The sequence below is a fragment of the Amblyraja radiata genome, chromosome 22 (assembly GCF_010909765.2).
Source record: "Amblyraja radiata isolate CabotCenter1 chromosome 22, sAmbRad1.1.pri, whole genome shotgun sequence".
Classification (NCBI taxonomy): domain Eukaryota; kingdom Metazoa; phylum Chordata; class Chondrichthyes; order Rajiformes; family Rajidae; genus Amblyraja; species Amblyraja radiata.
In genome coordinates, this window is record NC_045977.1 from 20,639,196 (window position 1) to 20,663,371 (window position 24,176).

Genomic DNA, 24,176 nt, shown 5'->3' on the forward strand with positions numbered 1-24,176 from the left:
GAGGCTGAGGAGTGATCTTAGAGGTGTACAAAATCATGAGAGGAATGGATAGGGGGAATGCACAGTCTTATACTCAGGGTAGGGTGAATTGAGTACCAGAGGACATAGGAAGAGTAAGGCCAGAATTGATGTAGGAATTAAGAACTGACATTTTTTAACCAATTGAAGCACAGAAACAGTCCCTTCGGCCCAACTTGTCCATGCCAACCAAGATGCTAGCACCATTTGCCCGCACTTGGACCATATTCCTCAAAATCTTTCCTGTCAATGTATCTGTACAAGTGTCTTTTAAAAGTTGTTATTGTGCCTGCTTCAACTACCTCCTCTCCCAACTCGTTCCATGTACCTGCCACCCTTTGAGTGAAAACGTTGCCCCTCGATTAACTCTTTCCCCTACCTCGGGTAAAATACTCTGAGCATTCAACATATCAACTCTCCTCATGATTTTATACACTTAAATAAGATCACTACTCAGCCACCTGCGCTCCTAGGAATGAAGTCCTATCTTGCCCAATTTCTCCCTGTAGCTCAGGCCCTGGCAGTATCCTTGCAAATTTAGTTTTCAGCTTCTGTTTAATCTGTCGGAGGGAGATGAGGTCTTTAGACTTTAGAGATACAGCATGGAAACAGGCCCTTCGGCCCACTGAGTCCGGGCCGACCAGCGATCACTCATACACTAGCACTATCCTACACACTAGGGGCAATTTATAATTTTTACCAAAGCCAATTACCTACAAACGTGCACATTTGTGGAGTGCGAGAGGAAACCGGAGAACACGTGCACACGGTCACGAAGGGAACGTGCAAACTCCATACAGGCAGCACCCACAGTCAGGATCGAACCCGGGTCTCTGGAGCTCTGTGGCAGCAATTCTACTGGTGGGCCCCCAAGTCTTCTTTGTTCTGCACTCAGGTTTAAAAATAGGGAGTGAACTGACCCAAATGACAAAACAGCAGTCAGCTACGCCTGACTTTCTCTGAGGCTTGCATTTGTACAATGCTTTTTATGACCTCCTGACGTTTCCAAGTGCTCTGTGCCGGCAGAATGCTTCGAAAGGGTGGTCTCCATTGTGTTGGAGGAAGTGCACAAAATGAATACTGCTGCAGCTATTTGTTTTGCTGGGGGGCATAACTTTTCTGGCAAGCAGCACTGTACCTTGTATATTGATTTATGTGTGCTGGAACCTTGAATAACCTCCGCTCCCAACCCCTACTGCAAAGGACTTGGGCAGCTTCTGGATTGGAAAAGAGGAAGGTCTAGGTTTAAAATAGCTTTATTAATGGCACGTGGTAAGGATAGCCCAACTATTGGGCCAAGCAGATGATGGATACAGTCTGGTTCACCTAATTGTTCAGTTTAGTTTAGTTAGACAGCATGAAAACATGCCCTTTGGCCCACCGAGTGTGCCAATCAGCAATCACCCATATACTAGTTCTATCCTACACACTAGGGACAATTTATAGAAGCTAATTAACCTACAAACCTGCTATGTTTTTAAAATGTGGGAGGAAACCAGAGAACCTGGCGAAAACCCATGCGGCCACAGGGAGAACATGGAAACTCCACATGGACAGTACCCGTGGGTAGGATCGAACCCCGATTCTGGCGCTGCAAGGCAGCAACTCCACCTCTACGCAATTATGAACAATGGACTTTCTCTGTGGAACTGATGCGCTGCAATACAGTGAACTGTATTCTGCACTCTGTATTTTTCCCTTTGTTCCATCTATTGTACTTGAGTTTGGTTTGATTGTATTTATGTATATTATTATCTGATCTGTTTGGAGCAAAACAAAGCTATTCACTGTGGAGTCATACAGTATGGAAACTGGCCCCTCAGCCCAACCTGCCCATGCTGAACACGATGCCCCATCTACACTGTCCCCTCTGCCCGCATTTGGCCCATATCCCTCTAAATCTTTCCTATTCATGTACCTGTCCAAATGCCAGGTGTTATAGTACCTGCCTCAAGCGGTTGGTTGGCAGGGGCGAGTTGGGCCGAAGGGCCACTTCCATGCTGCCTGACTCCATGACCTCCTCTGACAGATCCTTCCATACACCCACCCTCTATTTTAATCCTTCCTCTCACTTTCCCTCTCACTTTCAATTCCCTTGGACATTCCAACTGATAAGAGCTAGATTACTCAGTGTGGACATGATCAATCACCTTCCTAGCCAGCCCCATTCTTTGTTGGCAAAAACACAAAGTGCTGGAGGAACTCAGTGGGCCAGGCGGCATCTGTGGAGGGATATGGACAGGCAACGTTTCAGTTCGGGACCCTTCTTCAGACTCGTTGATGGGTGGGGTAATCTTTCCGCCCTCTCCTCTCTGGGACGGAATGTTTCCTGGCATAAACAGAGTATGTCGGTTCTATTTTACCCCATATTTACATAAAACGTTTTCCCACAATGCAGAGGCCATTCAGCCCATCGAGACGGTGCCAGCTCTCATCGCAATACCATTGCTCCCATTCCTCACCAGGCACCGCCCTGCCTGAAGTCATTTGTGGCCAGCCCTGATTGGTCCTGGTCTTTTCTTGCCTCCAGCTCTTCACATCCCACCCCCTACTTCAAGTCTGAAGAAGGGTCCCGAACTGAAATGCCACCCTTCCTTTCTCTCCAGAGATTCAGCCTGATCTCACTGAGTAACTCCAGCACTTTGTGTCTATCCTGCATACATCACCCTTTCACCTAGCACAGAGTCATACAGCAATGATACAGGCCGTTCGGCCCATCTTGTCCATGCCGACCAAGATGCTCCCATTTGTCTATGTTGGCCCGTATGCTTCTAAACCTTTACCTGTCCAAGTGGCTTCTAAATGCTATTCTAGTACTTGCTTCAACTACCTCCTCCAGCTGCTCATTCCATATACCCACCACCCTCTGTGCGAAAACGTTGCCCCTCAGGTTCTTATTAAATCTTTCCCCCTCTCATCTTAAACTTATGTTCTCTAGTTCTTGTTTCTCCTACCCTGAGTGAATATCCAGTTCATGCAACCCACCCTCATTTGGCCTCAGGGGAGAAAAAAAAATCAAATCAATTAACATTCCACATGACAGAACAACTGCGAATGTAAATATAATCTAACATTTTTACACTTCCACACAATCCACATGTTTCCTTCATCGTGGAACATTACGGACACCCATATTACCATGAAGCACCCAAGAAATAACTGAGCGCCATACGCTAAACGCTGCAGATCCTAAAATTCTGAAATTTAAAAAATTCTGGCAGGTCAGGCAGCGGCAGTGGAGGGAGAAACCGAGTCAATGTTCCTCACTGATCCAAAATGTTATTTCTGCAGCCCCATCGCCAAGTATTGCCAGCCTACTCTGCTTGTGTGATAAGTGAGATCCTCACTGCACTAATGGCATTCAACCTGGGAAAATGCAATTTACCGGGATTTTGATTGAATTGATTGAAAGATACAGCATGGAAACAGGCCCTTCGGCCCACCAAGTCCACGCTGACAATCGATCACCCCCATTCACACGAGTTCCGCTTTATCCCACTCTATCATCCAAGCCCGACATACTAGAGGCCGTTTACGGAGGTTGATTAACCTGCAAACCCACACGTCCTTTGGGATGTGGGAGGAAACCGGAGCATCCGGAGGAAACCCACAGAGTCCGAGGGAGAACGTGCCAATCAGGTTGCTGCATCGGGCCATTAGGAAGCCATCTAGCACTGCCATTTTGATCCTTCATTCAATGAGGACTGAAGTGACCAACGTCACATACCTGACCCCCATTCATCTCATGCAGCTTGACAATATCTTTCCTAGAACATGGTGCCCAAAACTGAACACAATACTCTGGATGGTGCTTCACCAACGTCTTATATAACTGCAACATGACCTCCCAACTTCTATACTCAGCCTCTGTCCTGTTTGTGCCTAAAACATTAGGATTTAATATTTACACTGATACCTCCCCCAACCCGTGGAAACAAGTTTTGCTCTCTCTGAATCCTGTCTGCTTTCCCCTCAACATCCCGAAAACCTCAATCAGATTATGCCTGAAGGTCCAAAATATTGGGAGATACCTTGGTAATGATGCTGCCTCCACATGAAGATGCTGCTCCAGTGAGACAGGTCGTCAGACACGATGGGCAGGCGGTTCCTCCAAGTCTTCACCACAGTCTTCATGTCGTGCAGGCTGGTGTTCCTCCCCAGATTAGCCGGCTGCAAACCGGCGTTTATTTGCGCTGCTTCCTGCAGCTCGATAATTTGCTGGGCTGCCTGCAAGATGCGCAAAATGCCACGAACGTTACGAAAGGATAAGTCACTCTGCGGGCAAGGCAGCTCACAGACACAGAGTGCCAGTGTCACTCAGCGGGTCTGGCGGCATCTCTGGAGAACATGGATTGGTGACGTTTCGGGTCAAACTAAAGAAGGGTCCCGACCCGAAACATCACCTGCCCATGTTCTTCAAAGATGCTGCCCGACTCGCTGAGTTACTCCAGCAGTTTGTGTCTTTCCTTTCATCAGCAGCCTTGTGGTTACCAAGAGCCAGAATCCACTGGACTCCATGTGGAGTTTCTCCAGCTGCTCCGGGTTCCTCCCACATCCCAAAGAAATGCACGTTTGTTGGTTAATTGGGTCTGTAAATTGGCAGGTAGACAAAAGTGCTGGAGAAACTCAGCGGGTGCAGCAGCGTCTATGGAGCGAAGGAAATAGGCGACGTTTCAGGCTGAAACCCTTCTTCAGACTGTAAATTGCCACTAGTGTGTAGGATAGAACTAGCGTGAATGGAAGATCGCTGGTGAGCGTGGGCTCAGTGGGCCTTTGTAAATTGCCCCTAATGTGTCGGGAGTGGATGAGAAAGTGGGATAACATAGGGTTGAAGGAAACTAGCGTTTTGTGTCTTTTATTTGCACTGGAGGGTACCAGATAGAGCGGGTCAGGCAACATCTCTGGAGAATATGGATAGGTAGATGTTTCGGTCGGGACCCTTCTCAGACTCAGAGTTATTTTGGGCAGGGGTTGGGGACGGTGATTCCAACTTGTGCACAATCTAACAAGTAACTGTTCATGGAACGTAGCCCTTAGGTAAGTTGAGGACTGCCTGACCATTTACAGAAGCCAATTAGCCTACGAACATTCTTTGCACCTCTTTTGAGTGTGAGAGGAAACCGGAGCAGTCAGAGGAAACCCACGCGGTTATGGGGAGAGCGTAGTAAACTCCATCCAGACGGCACCCGTAGTCAGGATCGAACCCGGGTCTCCGGGGCAGTAAGGCAGCAGCTCTACCTGCTGCACCACCGTGCGGCAGAGGGCTCTCACCTGAAGCAGCGGCGTGTGCACGTGCGAGACGATGTGCGGGAGTCTCCGCCACTCTCGGATCGCCAGGCTGCTCGCCATCTCCACCAGGCGCTCGATGAAGTTGAGCTGCTGCTCCTCGGGGTGGCAAATGGCCAGGTACCCTCGGTACATGTTTACCTTCCACGCCATCTCCTTAGGGCAACTCAGCTCCACCTAAACGGCACGGAAACAGAGCAGTCACACACCACCTCTCTAAATTCTCATCGTGGCGACACTTAACACCATTGCTGTACGCTGGGATCTTGGGATCCAAGTCCATAACTCTCTGAAAGTGTCAACGCAAGCAGTTAGTGTTGTAAAGAAGAAATGTGGGGTGCTTGCCTTCATCGGCTGGAGCATTGAAATATAAGAGTCAGGAAGTCAGGCTGCAACCGTGTAGGACTTTGGTTCAGCCGCATTTGGACGATTGTGTGTGGTTCTAGTAGCTTGCAATATAGAAATGATGTAGAGGCTTTGCAGAGACTGCAGGTTTATCAGGAAGCTGCCTGGTTTAGTGGGTGTTAGGTATGGAGAGAATATGTAGGAAGGAACTGCAAATACTGGTTTACACTGAAGATAGACGCAAAAATCTGGAACTCCGAGGCTGCAACTGGAGAGAAGGAATAAGTGACGTTTCAGGTCGAGACCCTTCTTCAGACTGAAGCAGGGGAGTGGGAGGCATAGAGGGATGGAAGGGTAAGGTGTGATCGTCTCCCTCTCTCCTAACTCTCAGTCTGAAGAAGGGCCATGACCTGAAACGTCACCTCTTCCTTCTCTTCAGAGATGCTGCCTGACCCGCTGAGTTACCCCAGCATTTTGTGTCTATATACGGTGTAAACCAGCACCTGCAGTTCTTTCCTGCACATAACTGAAGTTAAAGGGCTGTGGGAAATACTGATCAGACAGCTGGCTCACACTGAAAATCCTTGAGGGAGATTCCACCACAGTCTCTTCTCGAGGAGACAGGTCAGGTTTACTAATTCTCCCCAAACAAAGAAACAGAAGAGGCATTACTGGGGCTAAAGTGCCATCATATTACAGATTTTAAATTACACCTCAGGAGAGTTTTAAATGGAAGAGAGCAGAGATAGAAAGGAAAACATAGTAAGTAGGTGCAGGAGTTGGCCATTCGGCTCTTCGAGCCTGCACCACCTTTCAATATGATCATGGCTGATCATCTAAAATCAGTGCCCCGCTTTTACTCCCAGAAATGTCCATGGGCCGAGGCAGAGTTGCCTCTGAACGAGTGTCACGGAGAAAGAAGCTTCCTCGCAGTAAGTATTTAATTTTCACCAGCACCGGCACCTCGTCACAAACAAATTAGTAACGAACAGATGTTCATGCAATTATTCAAGAGCCTTCACATACATACAATCAACTCTCGGATGAGAAACTCAGTGTCAGGGAACACAATCTTCCCTCGAACTGTCTATCTCTATGTCCAGGGGAGCAGGAAAACAAACACATTGGCAGCAGGGTGTGGAGTGGTTCAGAAGGGGCCAACGGTGTTCACCACTAAAGAAAAGCAATCAATGGCAGCTCCCCAATCCAAACTCAGCTCACAACTTGGTGAGGCTGCACGTGGAGTATCCTGTTCAGTGTTGCTCACCCTGCATTAGGAAAGATGCCATTTAGCAGCAAAGCGTACGGTCTCCATCTTCACTTCACGCTGCCTCGGCAAAGCCACCAGCACAATCAAGGAGCAGTCTCACCCCGGTCACACCCTCTTCTCGCCTCTACCATCAGGCAAGAGGTGGAGAAGCATGAAAATGCACACCTCCAGATTCAGGGAGATTCTTCCCAGTTGTGACCAGGCAACTGAACCATCCTATCACCAACTGGAGAGTGGTTCCGAGCTACTATCCACCTCATTGGAGACCATCGGACTATCTTTGATCGGACCTTACTGGACTTTATCTTGCACTCCACGTTATTCCCTTCATCATGTATTTCTACACTGCGGCTGGCTGGATTGTAATCACAAATTGTCTCCCTGCTGACTGGTTTAGCACGCAACAAAAGCTTTTCTCTGTACCTCGGTAGGTATGACAATAAACTGGACTCAAACTCGAAAGACTATTCAAATATAAATGAGCTTTGGAATGGAACAGGTGCCCTGATGTAGAACCATACAGCAATTCACGACGGAAACAGGCCCTTCGGCCCACCTTGCTCATGCTGCACCGTGGAGAGCTTACCTGCACCAATGCTTCTTTCATGGCAGTCCAGTTAGACACTCTCCAGGCACACTCCAGCACTAGGTATGGATTGACGTGACCTTTGGACTGGCCATATTCCGTCAGCGCCTCCCACTGGTTTAGTTCCTTTGAGCAGCTGATCGTGACGGGAAAGGATAAAGTCAGCACCAATAAACACACCCATCTCACAAATGGTTCAAGAATAATCCCCAGATTCCCCAAATCACAAGTTTTAGAGATACAGCATGGAAACAGGCCCTTCGGCCCACCAACACACTGACCAGCGACCACACGCCAGTTCTATGTTATCCCACTATCCCGTCCACACCTTGCAGGCCGGCGGCAATTTACAGAGGACCGATTGACCTACAAACCCGCACGTGTTTGGGGTGGGGGAGGAAACCCAGGCAGTCACAGGGAGAACGTGCAAACTCAACACACAGACAGCAACCGAGGTCAGGATCAAATCGGGGTCTCTGGCACCGTGAGATGGCAGCTCGACCAACTGCGCCACTGTGCCGCCTTTAAAACATGAACGAGATCTCAGAGGGAGCCAGGGAGTAACCGAGACACCTACCGATTCCAATGGTCTTCCCACAGCTGATACTCCGGGAATATGGCGGGCGAGGCATTGTTTCGTTCGTTCTCTTTCCTTGCCTTGTCCATGGCCTTCTCGTAGGTTTCCTGCGCCTTTCCAGATGCATGAAAAACATCCTTGGTTACAAAGGTGCCACGGATGGAACACAACATTCACAAAATCTAACCGCGTGCCACTCGGGTTGAGCTGTTCCTCCCACACAGTTCACATGCAAAGTCATCCAGGCCCTTCGGCCCCACTAATCCATGCTGACCAAGATGGCCCAACTAAGCTAGCAGCCATCTTCAGACTGAGGAAGGGACCCAAACCAAAGCATCACCTATCCAAGTTCTCCAGAGATGCTGCCGGACCCGCTGAGTTACTCCAGCACTTTGTGATTTTCACTATCGTTCTTGATTCCCCTACCCCGGGTAAAAGACTCTGTGCATTCACCCTATCTATCTCCTTCACGATTTAAAGATACTCCTCTATAAGATGTCCCTTCAGCCTCCGGCACATTGCCGGGTAAGTAGGCACGAGGTCAGTGTGGACAGCTGTGTTTCAGACAAGCCGACTGCTACATTCTTCTGCCAGCTGTCAGAACAAAACATTGCCTCCTTTCTCCACATGTTAAACTAGATTCATCCGTTTTTCAAGGTGTGGACTCTTGTACGTTGGTGAAACCAAACATAGACCTGGAAATCGTTTTGTTAAACACCTTCGCTCAATCCGCATGGACCTACCTGATCTCCCGGCTGCCAAACACTTAAACTCCCCTTCCCACTCCCACGCCAACCTTTCTGTCCTGCAACCCAGCGGCCAGATCAGTCGTGCTGAAGCTTGCAAACTATTAATTGAGTTTACAGATACAGCATGGAAACAGGCCCTTTGGCTCTCTGTGTCCATGCCGATCACCCCTTCACAAAGTGGGATAACACTGAACTGGTGTTAACGGGTGAGCGATGGTCAGCATGGACTCGGTGGGCCTAAAGGTCTGCTTCCACGCTGTATTTCTAAACTAAAATAAACCACACCAACCAACTCTTACCTGCCTGCACGTGGTCCACCTCCCGCCATTCCCAATGTAAAGAGAGCAAGGCAGCAATGGTTCAGTGGTGCATTATTGTCACATGTGCAAAGTGCAAGCGCACAGTGACATTATTTTCTTGCAAACAGTCCAGTAGAGCATTGCTATACCTAAGCACATTGCCAATGAGCAAATTGTACAGAAATTGTTCATCAGGTCATAAGTGATAGGAGCAGAATTAGGCCATTCGGCCCATCAAGTCTCCTCCGCCATTCAATCATGGCTGATCTATCTCTCCCTGCTAACCCTATTCTCCTGCCTTCTCCCCATAACCCCTGACACCCGAACTATTCAACAGTCTGTTTATCATCTACATCAATGATTTGGATGAGAACATGCAGGGCAAGATTAGCAGGTTTGCTGATGATACAAAAGTGGGTGGTTCTGCCAATAGTGAAGATGGTCGTGAAAGATTGCAGCAGGATGTGGATCGATTGGCCAGGTGGGCTGAGGAATGGTTGATAGAATTTAATACGGAGAAATGTGAGGTGTTGCATTTTGGGACGTTGAACAAGGGCAGGGCCTACACAATGGATGGTAGGCCTCTGGGGAGTGTTGTAGAGCAGAGGGATCTAGGAGTACAGGTGCATGGTTCCTTGAAGGTCAAGTCCATCCTGCATTTTAAATTCATCTCCCACCCATCCAGGAAACCTGGCATCCTGCCTGCCAGCAGCTTCCCAAAGCACTGAGGGAAAAATGGTGGTAAAATGGCACGAAGGAATCCAAGCGTTCTATCGTTCTCAAGCAGTACTGATAAGACGTGCCTGCCTTCTGACTGATTTTCCACTTTTCTTTTGGCTGTGAAACAAACTTTCCACTACAACATTGCAATCCTAATCTGAACGCTTGATATGAAAAAAAAAGTTGTTAATATGCATTGAGCAGGGTGTGGGAAGCATTGACTGTGAAATGAAGGCAGACTGGTAAATTGAAGCACTTGCTGCAGGTTGAATCTCAAGGCCCGTGAACGGGTTTGGAGGAGGTACCTGCTCAAAGAAGCCGTGCTGCTCGTAGGCGATCGCTGTCGCTGTCTCTGGAAACTTGCACCGCTTTTGCCAGAGTCCAGCCCACATGTCCTCCTCTTGCAGCAACGAGTAGAGTTCTGCCAGCGAATCCAGAATTTCCTGAAAACAGAATTGTCGTCACTGACTCCAGCTCTGTGTAATTTTGTCCCGACCCCAAGCGCCCTTTAATCGCGTAACGGTGCCCGTGCTGACCATCGAACGCCCGTTTGCACCAGCTCGGTCTTATCCCATTGTGTGAAGGGCTGATCGAAGGTCGGCGTGGACTCGGTGAGCCGAAGGGCCTGTTTCCATGCTGTCTTTGTAAACTAAACTAATAGCTTGCAAGCTTCAGTAGGATTGATCTGGCCAATAAGAGCTTCATCGCATTTACCACTTAAAGCATTTAATCGGGATGCATCACAGCCTGGTTTGGGAACAGCTCCACCCAAGACTGCAAGAAATCACTCAGAGTTGTGGACGTAGCCCAGACCATCACCCAAACCAACCTCCCTTCCACTGACTCTACACCTCACGCTGCCACGGCAAGGCCACCCGGTGGTGGCACAGTGGTAGAATTGCTGTTTTACAGCGCCAGAGACCCAGGTTCGATCCTGACTACGGGTGCTGAATTTGTACCTCCCTGTGACGACGTGTGTTTTCTTTAGGTGCTCTGGTTTCCTTCCTCACTCCAAAGACGTACAGGTTTGTAGGTTAATTGGCTCAGATCAAAATTGTAAATTGTCCCTGGTACACAAAAATGCTGGAGAAACTCAGCGGGTGCAGCAGCATCTATGGAGCGAAGGAAATGGGCGACGTTTCGGGTCGAAACCCTTCTTCAGACTGATGGGGGGTGGGGGGGGGAGGGGAGAAGGAAGGAAAAAGGGAGGAGGAGGAGCCCGAGGGCAGGGGGATGGGAGGAGACAGCTCGAGGGTTAAGGAAGGGGAGGAGACAGCAAGGGCTAGCAAAACTGGGAGAATTCAACGTTCATGCCATCGGGACGCAAACAACCCAGGCGGAATATGAGGTGCTGTTCCTCCAATTTCCGGTGTTGCTCACTCTGGCAATGGAGGAGACCCAGGACAGAGAGGTCGGATTGGGAATGGGAGGGGGAGTTGAAGTGCTGAGCCACCGGGAGTTCAGGTAGGTTATTGCGGACTGAGCGGAGGTGTTCGGCGAAACGATCGCCCAACCTCCGCTTAGTCTCCCCAATGTAAATCAGCTGACATCTAGAGCAGCGGATGCAGTAGATGAGGTTGGAGGAGATGCAGGATTGTAAATTGTCCCTAGTGTGTAAGATTGTGTTGGTGTACGGGGTGATCGCTGGTTAGTACGGACTCGGTGGGCCGAAGGGCCTGTTTGCATGCTGTATCGTTAAAGTCTAAACCTCTAAAGTGAGTTTGAGTCAATGGAAGGGAGGTCGGCTTGCATGATGGTCTGTGTTACGTCCACAACTCTTTGCAATTCCTAAGAACGACACAAAATGCTGGCGTAACTCAGCGGGAAGGCAGCATCTCTGGAGAAAAGGAATAGATGACTTTTCGGGTCGAAACCCTTCTTCAGACAGATAATTTTCTCCAGAGATGCTACCTGACCGGCTGGGCTACTCCAGCATATTATGTCTATCTGTGGCATAAACCAGCATCTGCAGTTCCATCCTACACATTTCCTCTGCAATTTCTTGCAGGTCTTGGATGGAGCCGTTCCCAAAGCGGGCTGTGATGCATCCCGATAAAATGCTTTCTAGGGCACATCTGTGTCGCGAGTGGAAGGGGGAGAGTGCATCTGCTGCTCACTGATATCGCTGTCCACAGTCTCACCACAAAGGAAGCGAAAGGGCAGAATGGAGTTAAATTTTCCAGCGCGTTATGACTGAGCACTTGCTGATAACCACAAGATCTTCATGATATTATACAGCAGGAGAAACAAACGACAGCTTTTCTCCAGACTCTGTCAAGCGAAGAATAAAGTGTGCACTTGGGACTGACATCAACAGAAGGACCCACAGTGAAACGAGTCAGTTGGCAGAAACTAGCAAAGCCCCGCTGTGTTTTCAGACATAAATATCCTTCCGGAGGTGCAGAACCAGCTCCTTATTTCCAGTTGCATTTTAAACAACTGAAAGAAGTGTTGAACACAAAGACGTGCAGATGCTGGAATCTGATGCATAACAATGCTTGACTCTGCATCTTCCACTTTGCTTTATCTATTGCACTTGAGTTTGGCTTGATTGTGTTTACCTGATCTTTATCTGATCTGTTCAGATAACATTCAAAACAAAGCTTTGGAAAAAATTAGATATGTCTTAATTGACAAACCAGAATTATTCATTCGAATATGGTCTCCATTTATAGATTACTTGAAGGGGTAGATTGGACCGGCACGGAGGCCGGACTGAAGCCTGAACCCAGGACTAGATGACTAGATGATTAGTTATGTTCTCTGACCTACGGACCTATAACCCAAGTTGTACAGTTTATCCTATTTTTCTAATTTCTTTCTTTCTTTCTTTCTTTATTTTCTATCTATAAATATAAATAAATAATTAGAGGCAATGTTAATAGGTAACCGATAAAGGAGGATCCCAGCTACTTTGGTAACTGGGTCCCTGGAAACCTGGATATTTAATATGTAACCGTTAAACAAAGTCTGTACTGGTTTGGATTATGATATGCAGTTGCCTCTAATAAATATTTATTAAAAAAACAAAGCTTTTCACTGTACCTCGGTTTCCTCCGGGTGCTCCGGTTTCCCCCATAACCCACATTCGTGCGGGTTTGTAGGTTGATTAGCCCTCTGTAATATTGCCCCTCGTGTGTAGGGACTACACTGGTTTTAAGTTATCCCATTTTCACTTCCACTCTCGACACACGAGAGGCAATTTACACAGGGCCCATTAAATCTACAAACCTGCACGTCTTTGGGATCTGGGAGGAAACCGTAGCATCTGGAGGAAACCCACGTGGTCTCGGGGAGAACGTGCAAACTCCACACACAGCAGGGAACCTGGATCTCTGGCGCTGTGAGGCAGCGGCTCTGCCCACTGCGTCACATCGCACGTATAAGACGACTAGAAGCGCTTACCTGTGGCGGTGGAGTTATGCTCTCTTGCTCATAGAACTCCGAGGTCTGGCGTGGTTTGATCTGAAGACTCAAGCCTTTTTCAAAGGCCTGGTGTTCCAGCATGAGTGTGGAGCGGAACCACAGGTTGTGGGTCTTGCCCAGGTACTTCAGTACACACGGCCGGATGGAAATGTGGGGAACGCACTGCGACATTGACTCCACAAAACAGTTCAGGGCACTTGGCTGGCAGTCCCTCTGTACCTGGTGGCTCCCGCTGCACAGGAAGGGGCTGATCTCTCCCGCCAGTGCCTGCAAAATTAAAATAAACACACATTTACAAAAGGACACAGAGTGCTGGAGTAACTCAGCGGGTCAGGCAGCATCTCTGGAGAACATGGTTAGGTGACACTTCAGGTCGGGAGCTTTCTTCAGTCTGAATATATCTCCTTATCTCACAGCCATTTGTCTTTTCATTTTTGGCCTTTGTCCACCCATCTACTAATCAAACCCTTACCTGTATCCACCTATCACTTATAGACACAAAATACTGAAGTAATTCAGCAGGTCAGGCAGCATCTCAGGGTAAAAAAATGAATAAGTGCCTTTCGGGTCGGGACCTAGCCCATCAAGTCTACGCCGTCGTTCAAGTATAGCTGAACTATTTTTCCTTTTCAACCCCATTCTCCTGCCTACTCCCCGTAAGCTTTGAAGCCCTTACAAATCAAGAAACTATCAATTTCTACCTGAAAAATTACCCAATGACGGCCTCCACAGGCATCTTCCACAGATTCACCACCCTCTGGCCAAAGAATTCCTCCTCATCTCCATTTTGAAGGTATGTCCTCAGAAAACGAGAAGTGCCAACAAAACAGGCACTGATGCAAGGATTGCATCCCATCTCTGACGTTCGACCATACGAAAAAATTTCCAACCAAGGTTGCTTCTACGAGCAAGTGGCTTGTTGGATTAGCAAGCTCCTCTTAATTTAGTTTAGTTTATTCAGTTTAGAGATACAGTGCGGAAACAGGTCCTTCGGCCGACCAGCGGTCACCCCCATACACTAGCACTATCCTGTACACGAGGCCAATTAATCTACAAACCGGCGCAAACTTTGGAGTGTGGGAGGAAACCGGAGCAGCCGGAGAAAACCTACGTGGTTACGGTGAGAACATACAAACTCCATACAGACAGCACCCGTAGTCAGGATCGAACACGGGTCAGAATCTTTAACCCCCTGGGTGAAAATACCAAAGACGAGGGCATAGCTTTAAGGTAAGAGGGACAAAGTTTAAAAGAGATATACGGGGCAAGTTTTTTTGTTACACAGAAGGCGGTGGGTGCCTGGAAGGCACTGCCGGGGGTGGTGGTTGAGGAGGATACAATAGTGTTGTTAAAGATGAATGTGCAGGGAATGGAGGGATACGGATCACGAGCAGGCAGAAGAGATTCATTGATCCTGGCATTCATGTTTGGCACGGACTTTGGGGCCAAAGGGCCTGTTCCTGTGCTGTGCTTTTCTGTGCAAGAATGAACCACATGATGGTTAGCTTTGGCAGCGGTGGGGAATAGTTTTGGCAAAGGTGGGGGAGAGAAGGTTGGTGGGGGGGGGGGGGAGCACGGGAGCATCACTGATGCCTCGACAAACTGTAAGATCTTGCAAGATGTAAGATGAATGCACAGGGTCTTTAACCCAGGGTACGGAAATGAAGAACCAGGGCATAGAGGTTTAAGGTGGGATCAGAAAGGAATAGGAAACCTTTTCACTCAGAGGTTGGCGGGTATACGGAACAAACTGCCAGAGGAGGTAGTTGAGGAAGGTACTATACCAGCATGTAAAGGACGGGTAAATGGATACGAAAGCTTTAGAGGGTGAGGGGCCAAACACAGGTAATTTGGACTAGTTTAGATGGGGCATCTTGGTCGGCATGGACGAGTTGGGCTGAAGGGCCTGTTTCTATGTGTGCGACTATGAATTTGAGCGAGAAGATGTTTCTTTGCAACACAAACTACCAGCAAGGATTTCTGGTGGAGTTGCTGCCTTATAGTGCCAGAGACGCGGGTTCTGAATTGAATTGAATTGAATTGAATACCTTTATTGTCATTCAGACCTTACGGTCTGAACAAAATTTCGTGCCTGCAGTCATACATACAATCATACAATAATAAACAACAATAAACACAAATTAACACCACCACAGTGTATCCTCCAAGCACCTCCTCACTGTGGTGGAGGCAAAAATCTTAGGGTTACTGTCTCTTCCCTCCTCTTCTCCCTCTGCGCTCTCCCTATTCAGACTATGGAGTTTGTACATTCTGTGTCTGCGCGGGTTTTCTCCGGGTGCTCCGGTTTCTTCCCACACTCCAAAGACATACAGGTTTGTACATTATTTGGCGACAGGAAATTGTAAATTGTCCCTTGTGTGTAGGATAGTGCTAGTGTACGGGGCGATCGCTGGTCGGCGTGGACTGGGTGGGCCGAAGTGCCTGTTTCAGCGCTGAAAGTCTAAAGTCTAAAGACTCCAAAGACTGTTAAAGATTAAACAGAAGATGAAAACAAAATATACAGATTAAGACTAGGTGGGCCGACTGGCCTTATTTTGTGCTGATGAGCTTGAGAGGCACCGTGGAACAGATTTGACCTGGGCTCCACCTGCCCTGATCAGTGAACCGGTTAGCATTTTGGATCGTCTCACGATTTAATTCCCATCGATCTGCCCGCACACAACTATGAAAAGCAATGCATTCAGAAGAACAAGTGAAAACCCTGATTGCGATTCGTAACACAACTGCCTTCTTCAACAGAAAGAAAAATCAAATGCAGAATGCTTTTCAAAGAAACACTTGCACAAAATCTGTTCACTTAGAAGGCGTTTCAACTTGTCCCCAGAGCGGCCAAGTTAGCAGCATCAGTGACAAAACCCCACAACATTGATCTTGAGAGACATCTCTCTGTGGAACCGATTGCCATTGTTCAGCTTTTTCTTCCACGTACTCTCTGATGTTGTATTTGGGAACAACTTGATATCGAAGGACAAATGCAAAATCTTTCCACTACTGGGACGAGCTGCTGAAGCAAGTTGCCCTTGAAGCCGTGGCTATTGTGATCCGGGCCCAAGGAGGCTGAGAGAAGCCCTTCTTGTGACAATGCTTCTCTACAACAGGCCCTTCAGCCCAGCTTACCCGTGCCAACCAAGGTTCCCCCGTCTACACTCGTCCCACCTGCCCGCATTTGGCCCACTTCCCTCTAAACCCTTCCTATCCAACTTGTTGCGACCTTGGAGTTAAGGAAAGCTGGAAAGTGTTTTGACTTGATTGTATTTCAGTATTAACATAGAAAATAGGTGCAGGAGGAGGCCGTTTGGCCCTTCAAGGTACAGGTCCACCAAAGATTTTCCAGCAACTGTGTGCCGGAAAATCAGTGGCGGACCTATAATAGACAACTGTACATGGGCTTTAATTCCTTAACACAAAGGCAGATATTCAAAACTACCTAAGAAATTCCCTGCCATGTACCTATCTAAAAGCCTCTTAAACGCCACTATCGTATCTGCCTCCACCATCGTCCATGGCAATGCATTCCAGGCACCCACCACTCTCTGTGCAAAAATAAATCTGCCACGCAAAGTCATAGAGTCATTCATAGATTCATAGAAAATAAGTGCAGGAGTAGGCCATTCGGCCCTTCGAGCCTGCACCGCCATTCAATATGATCATGGCTGATCATCCAACTCAGTATCCTGTACCTGCCTTCTCTCCATACCCCCTGATCCCTTTAGCCACAAGGGCCACATCTAACTCCCTCTTAAATATAGCCAATGAACTGGCCTCAACTACCTTCTGTGGCAGAGAGTTCCAGAGATTCACCACTCTCTGTGTGAAAAATGCTTTTCTCATCTCGGTCCCAAAGGATTTCCCCTTTATCCTTAAACTGTGACCCTTTGTCCTGGACTTCCCCAACATCGGGAACAATCTTCCTGCATCTAGCCTGTCCAACCCCTTAAGAAATTTGTAAGTTTCTGTAAGATCCCCCCTCAATCTCCTAAATTCTAGCGAGTACAAGCCGAGTCTATCCAGTCTTTCTTCATATGAAAGTCCTGACATCCCAGGAATCAGTCTGGTGAACCTTCTCTGTACTCCCTCTATGGCAAGAATGTATTTCCTCAGATTTGGAGACCAAAACTGTACGCAATACTCCAGGTGTGGTCTCACCAAGACCCTGTACAACTGCAGTAGAACCTCCCTGCGTGGAAACAGGCCCTTCGGCCCACCAAGTCCGTTCTGATCAGCGATCACCCCGCACACTAGCGCACACTAGGGACTGGGCCACCAATGATTTTCCGACAACTGATGGTCCAGCCCCCACTTTGATTTGGACAAATCCCTCGCAGGAAGTCACCCCGACTAGTACACACCAGGGACAGTTTTGGACATCTTTGAAATGTGGGAGAAAACCGGAGCAGCTAGGGAAAACCCACATGGTCACAGGGACTCCATACAGACAGCACAAACTCTCTACAGACAGCACCCGAGGTCAGGATCAAACCCTAGTCTCTGGCGCTGTAAGGAAGCTACGCTACCACTGTGCCACTGTGGGTCAGGCAGCAACTCTGGAGAACATGGATAGGTGACGTTTCGAGTCGGGTCAGACTTCTTTAGAAAGGCCCTGACCCGAAGTGTCACCTATCCATGCTCTCCAAATATGCTGCTTGACCCGCTGAGTTACTCCAGCACTTTGTGCCTTTTGTTTTGTAAACTAGCACCTGCTGTTCCTTACTTCTACCCTTTGTTCAAATGTTTCCTTGAGTTTACAGTCACAACACAACAGGTCTCCCTTACATATAAAACAATCATATTCACATCAATGCCATAACACAATTGTGGGGAGTGAGGTTTGATGACTGAAGACTCACGTGCTGTTGCCTGTCAGATAGAATCTTCCAGAGTCTGGGAAAGAGTTGAATCCAGGTCTTCTCTGCTAAAGCTGTGCTAATATGACACAGCTGTACATAGGCACTCAGCAGGGCTCCAGTCTATCAAAGGTGAAACAAGAAGAGGATGCTCAGAATTATAAAAACATGATTCCTCCCTCTCCTTTCTTAATTAAAAGCTCTATTTTCCGTAATAATCAGCCATGCAAATAAAAACAGGCCCACCACCACCGATCTTCCGTGCCAGGCCTTTGGAGCAGATCTAGTCTCTAACACGGGTCCACCACCAATTTTCCGGCAACTGATGGTCTGGCTCCCCCCTTCAAAATACCCACCCCCGGAAGCTCCCCCGAAAATGCGCCGTCTAGGCTGAATGAGGCGGCCGATCCCGACCTCTTTGGGACTTCCACGGCCGATCAGCGAGTCAAATTTCCCCACGGCAGCCGGGGCTCTGGAACCCCAGCCCAGCCGGAACCGACAAATCCGTTCCCCCAGCCAACCTTGCGGGCCAGTATCTCGGCTCCCCGAAGGCCGTGACCTCTGCTGGTTCTGGAACCAGGGGTGCTGGAAAATCGGTGGTGGACATGTAATTGGAAAACTGCACCCGGCCTTTAATCCCTGAAATCAAAGGCAGATATTTAAAACTATTTGCAGTCTGGTTAAGGAATTGAAAGGCCTGGATAGGAGAGGAATGTGGCGAGGGTGGATGTGGAGAGGAAGTTTCCAGCGGTGGGAGAGTCTAGGACCAGAGGGCACAGCCTCGGAATAAAAGGACGTACCTTTTGAAAGGAGATGGGGAGGAATTTCTTCAGCCAAAGGGTGGTGAATCTGTGGAGGAAGAAACTGCAGATGCTGGTTTATACCAAGGATAGACACAAATTGCTGGATTAACTCAGCGAGTCAGGCAGCATTTCTGGGGAAAAAGAACAGGTGACGTCTCAGGTCTGAATTGAGTCTGAAGAAGGGTTTCGACCCGAAATGTCACCTATTCTTTTTCTCCAGAGATGCTGCCTGACCTGCTGGGTTACTCCAGCATTTAGTTGTTTATCTTCGGTGAACCTGTGGAATTCATTGCCACGGATAGCCTGTGGAGGCCAAGTCATTGAGTATTTGTAAAGTGGAGATTGACAGGTTCTTTATTCGTCAGGGTGTCAAAGGTTATGGGGAGAAGGCAGGAGAATGGGTTTGAGAGGAAAAGGTCAATCATCCATGATTGGATGGCGGAGTAGACTGGGTGGACCGAATGGTTTAATTCTGCAGCCATGACTAATAAATATAGTGAAATTCTGACAAGATGGGGAATGCAGTACAGAACGCCACAGGATATCCTTCTTCCCTGTGGCTAGCAAACTGTACAGCTCCTACCCCTTCAGTCATGGGTTAGATTGACCCCTCCCCCTTCAGTCATGGGGTAGACTGACTCCCCTTCCCCCCCCCCCCCCCCCCCGCCCCAATCTTTGCACATCCCAAATCCTTTCCACTCGTCACTTTAACTTCATGTTTCATGTATCTTGTGTTTTATGACTGTGGGCAGATCAATTTCACCTCCTGGGATAAATGACGTCCTATCGTATCGTATTGTATTGTATCCCTTTGTTTTTAATAATACAAAATGCTTTTATTCAAAACAAACAAAAATACAGGGTAGTAATACGAACAGAGAGGGCCTATATTGGCAGTTTGCAAACAAACAGTTAATAAATTAAAATATCGCCAACTTTATCAACAATACACGCGACCTCGCGCGCTGAATTGTATCCCCGCGTGTCTTGCAGCATTTCAACTCTGCTGTAACACGCCACAATCAGCGATTGGTGATACAAGCATCAACAATGCTCACTCATCATATCTACAGCTGAAAAATATGTTGTTTCTGCTTTTTAAATTTAGATCTGAATAGGCACCTGAGGGGGAATAATTTGCAGGGCTACAGGGAAAGGATGGGCTTCTGCGCAGAGCTAGCATGGGCACGACGGGCAGAATGGCCATCCTTTGTTACAAACAACATATGATGCTATGTCTCGGATAAGGTGGATTTTTATTATCAAAGTGATAGACGTTACAACAATGCCTCACGGCGCCAGAGACCTGGGTTCGATCCTGACTACGAGTGTTGTCCGTGTGTGGAGTTTGCACGTTCTCCCTGTGACTGCGTGGGTTTCCTCCCACATCCCAAAAACATGCGGGTTTGTGGGTTAATTGGCCCTCTGTAAATTGCCCCTCGTGTGCAGGGAGTGGATGAGAAAGTGGGATAACATTGAACTGGTGTGAGCGATGGTCGGCGTAGACCACTAGATGGGGCAACTCACAGATGGGGTTGGGCCGAAGGGCCTGGTTCCGTGCCCTATCTCTAAACTAAACGAAGGTGAACGGCAACCATCAACAAAGCGCTGAGTTTGCTGCTTTTGGCTTCTTCAAAATTGGTCCTCTTGCAACAACAATGTCTCGCAATTGCACCAAGTGCGGTGAAACCATGCAGGCAAAATAATCTCGAAACTCGTGATTAACTCATCAACCTTGGGTTGGGTAAAATGACACAATAAGGACCATGTAACTAAGTGAGACTGCTTCAACAGAAGCCATTAACACATCATTCATAGCCATTAATAGCTTTTATTTGCATAAGCAGGCCATCTGTGCCAATTTAATTAAGTGTACCTCTCAAATATCACTACACATGCACACATCACACGTTACCTTTTCACTCTGCACACAACAGTGGGTTGGTAAATGGAGCCTGTTGTCATAAACTTCAAATCTGTGCCAGCTCTCGACAAAAAGCTATCAAATTAGTCCGGCCTCTCCATTATTTCTCTGCACACCTTCATTTTCCATTACCTATCCAATTTCCTTTTAAAAGTTGCTATTCTAACTGATTCTAATGCCCTTTCAATAACCCTGGCTTCAAATCAAAACCGTGTCAAAGCATAAAAGGTAAGGATAGACACAAAGTGCTGGAGTAACTCAGTGCATCAGGCAGCATCTCTGGAGAAAAATGACCTGGAACTTTAATTTATAAGTTCTCGGCCAGCATCATCAAAGACCCACACCATCCTGGCCACACAGGAGCCTGAAATCTGGTACATCCAGGTTCATGAATAGCTACTTCCCCACAGCCATCAGGCTATTAAACTCACCATCAAACAAACTCTGTAACAAATCTATAACAGCCTATTGCACTTTATCTGTTTATTTAAGTGCATATATGTGGTCTTTGCTATATAGGCACACAGAACTGTTCTGTATTTATGCTTACTATATTCTGTTGTGCTGCAGCAAGCAAGAGTTTCATTGTCCTATCTGGGACACATGACAATAAATTCTCTTGACTTGACTTGACTTGGAGCAGAGTTAGGACGTTCGGCCCATCAAGTCTACTCCGCCATTCAATCATGGCTGACCTATCTTTTTGCCTCTCAGCACCACTCTCGTGCCTTCTCTCCATAACCCCTGACACCCTTACTAATCAACATCACCCATTCCTTTTTCTCCAGAGATACTGCCTGACCCGCTGAGTTACTCCGACACTTTGTGTCTGTCTTTGGAATCAACCAGCATCCACAGTTCTTTGCTTCTACGTGAAAGGCAAAGAGTTGGGAACTTCATAAAACGTTGTCTCCTGATTCAGATTGGTGAAAAAATAAATAATTCACCCCATGTTGGAATTAGTTACCCCTGTTTCTTCGCATGAACATTGCTTTAAAACAACTACACTGTAAATCAAACTGCACGCCATCGGTACACTGCACACAGTGAATATCAGTGATACAGGGGGGGTTGTGGTTAATGTGCAGGAAGGAACTGCAGAAATTGGTTTAAACTGTAGATAGGCATAAAAAGCTGGAGTAACTCAATGGGTCAGACAGCATCTCCAGAGAAAAGGAATAGGTGACGTTTCAGGACGGGACCCTTCTTCAGGCTTGATGTTAATGTGCTGGTTGAGGCACGGGACTAGTGGTGAGAGTGCAGAACCACTGATCTACATCAGAATTTACAAGGTATTCTACAGATGCTGGTTTACAAAGAAAGACATCAGTCTGAAGAAGAGTCCCAATCCGAAACGTTGCCCATCCACATTCCCAGAGAATCTGTTTGACCCCCTGAGTTACTCCAGCACTTTTGTAAGCAGCATATGCAGTTCATTACATCTACAACAATGGACTGTCTTTGTTATTATAAGGACTTTGGGATTATTTGCTCTAGTATTGAGGTTATTAATTTATTGAATTTTATTTATTACACATTATCTATAATGATATCATGAAAGGTCTACACAGAATGGACGAGGAAAGGATGTTTCCAGTAATGGGAGTCTCGAATCAGAGGGTATAGCCTCAGAATACAGGGACACATCTTTAGAAAGGAGATGAGGAGGGATTTTTTTAGCTTGAGGGTGGTTACTCTGTGAAATCCATTGTCACAGACAGCAGTGGAGGCCAAGTTATTGGGTATTTTTAAAGTGCAGATTGATAGGTTCTTAGTAAGGGCATCAAAGGTTTTTGGAAGAATGCAGGAAAATGGGGTTGAGAGAAAAATAGATCAGCCATGATTGGCTATCCTACCACAACTAGAGAGCAGTCCTGAACTGCCATCTACCTCATTGGAGACCCTCGGACTATCTTTGATCGGACTTTACTGGCTTTACCTGGCACTGAATGTTATTCCCATATCCTGTGACTATATACTGTAAATGGCTCGATTGTAATCATGTACAGCTGCTCTTCGACCTACGATGAGGTTACGTTCCGATAAACCCATCGTAAACCGAAAATATCGCAAGTCGAAAACGCATTGCAAAATATTGCGATAACGTGACCGGACGTGACGTGCGGCTCGCTGCCGTTGCCGAGTGTTTGCCGATCGTAAAGTCGAAATATCGCAAGTCGAAGCATCGTAAATTGGGGAGCACCTGTATTGTCTTTCCGCTGACAGGTTAGCATGCAAAAAAGCTTTTCACTGTACCTCGATACACGTGACAATATACTAAACTCAAACTGAATGGTGGAGCAAACTCAATGGGCCGAATGGCCTACCTTTGCTCATATGTCGTATGGTCTGTGTATTGTGTTTACAGGCCTGTTATGTTGCTGCAAATAAGAATGTCATTGTTCCGTTGTTGGTACTTAGGACAATGAGACACTCTTGCCACACTGTGCTCACCTTTACTTCCCTGAGCGAGTCGAGGAATTTATCATGCCTATTTGTCAGCATGTGCAGCTGGTTCCCTGCATCTTTCTCGGACTGCTCCTTGGTTTTTGGCGTGCTGCTCTGATCCCCAGGTGCCAACTCAATATCGATTTCCACATCCTAGATGAGAACCATTGAAGAATAGGTTAAAATTCACATTCCCACTGGAGACAAAACACCAACGCTGATTGTCACGGGTGACGTTTCACCAGGATCGGGATATCTGTGAGAACCGCTGAGCAATAATACCATTTCATATCGGAAACAATCTACCCGACGGTCTTGGATCTATGAAAAAAACATTTAGCAACAAATTGGAGGAGGGAATCCATCTATGTTTTAGGCTTTGTGCATCACCAATTCACTGTACCTTGTGACAATAAAGTACTACTGAACAACTGAATTGGTTCCCTCACTTCACCATTCACACCTTCATCTGTCTAGAACCCAAGCAATGTCTTATTGAGTATATTCTTTGCTTTAAAAAAATGGATCTCACGACAGGTCCATGCCCCTTGGCTCCAGAGCCTTTCTGGATGATCCATTTTCCCAGACCAGCAGAGGTCACGGCCTTTGGGGGGGGCCGAGCTACCGGCCCGCAAGTCGTCCTCGGATGCCGAGCTATGGGAAGGTATCTGCCGGCTGCAGTCCGGTCGGAGTTCCAGAGCCCCGGTCGCGGGGGGGAAATTCGACTTGCCGATTGGCGGGGAAGACCCACCCGATGAGGTCAAGATCAGAGAGATCGAGAAAGGGGAGACGGAAAGAATGTCAGTTGATTGTCTAAACAAAAAGATAGTTGATAGTCACAACATTTGGAGTCATAGTCA

General features: G+C 47.5%; 1 protein-coding gene across 4 annotated transcripts in view; it reads right to left on the reverse strand.

Annotated features, from left to right (window-relative positions):
- LOC116985669 (transformation/transcription domain associated protein) overlaps nt 1-24,176 on the reverse strand; it is a 173,802-nt gene that overhangs the window by 40,395 nt on the left and 109,231 nt on the right. For all 4 annotated transcript variants that reach the window (XM_033040549.1, XM_033040552.1, XM_033040550.1 and 1 more), the window contains 8 exons: nt 23,323-23,469; nt 18,145-18,264; nt 13,256-13,543; nt 10,156-10,293; nt 8,083-8,195; nt 7,506-7,641; nt 5,290-5,481; nt 4,050-4,245 (listed from right to left, as the gene is read on the reverse strand). In XM_033040549.1, coding sequence (XP_032896440.1) covers nt 4,050-4,245; nt 5,290-5,481; nt 7,506-7,641; nt 8,083-8,195; nt 10,156-10,293; nt 13,256-13,543; nt 18,145-18,264; nt 23,323-23,469 — 1,330 coding nt within the window. The remainder of the gene's footprint in view (nt 1-4,049; nt 4,246-5,289; nt 5,482-7,505; nt 7,642-8,082; nt 8,196-10,155; nt 10,294-13,255; nt 13,544-18,144; nt 18,265-23,322; nt 23,470-24,176) is intronic.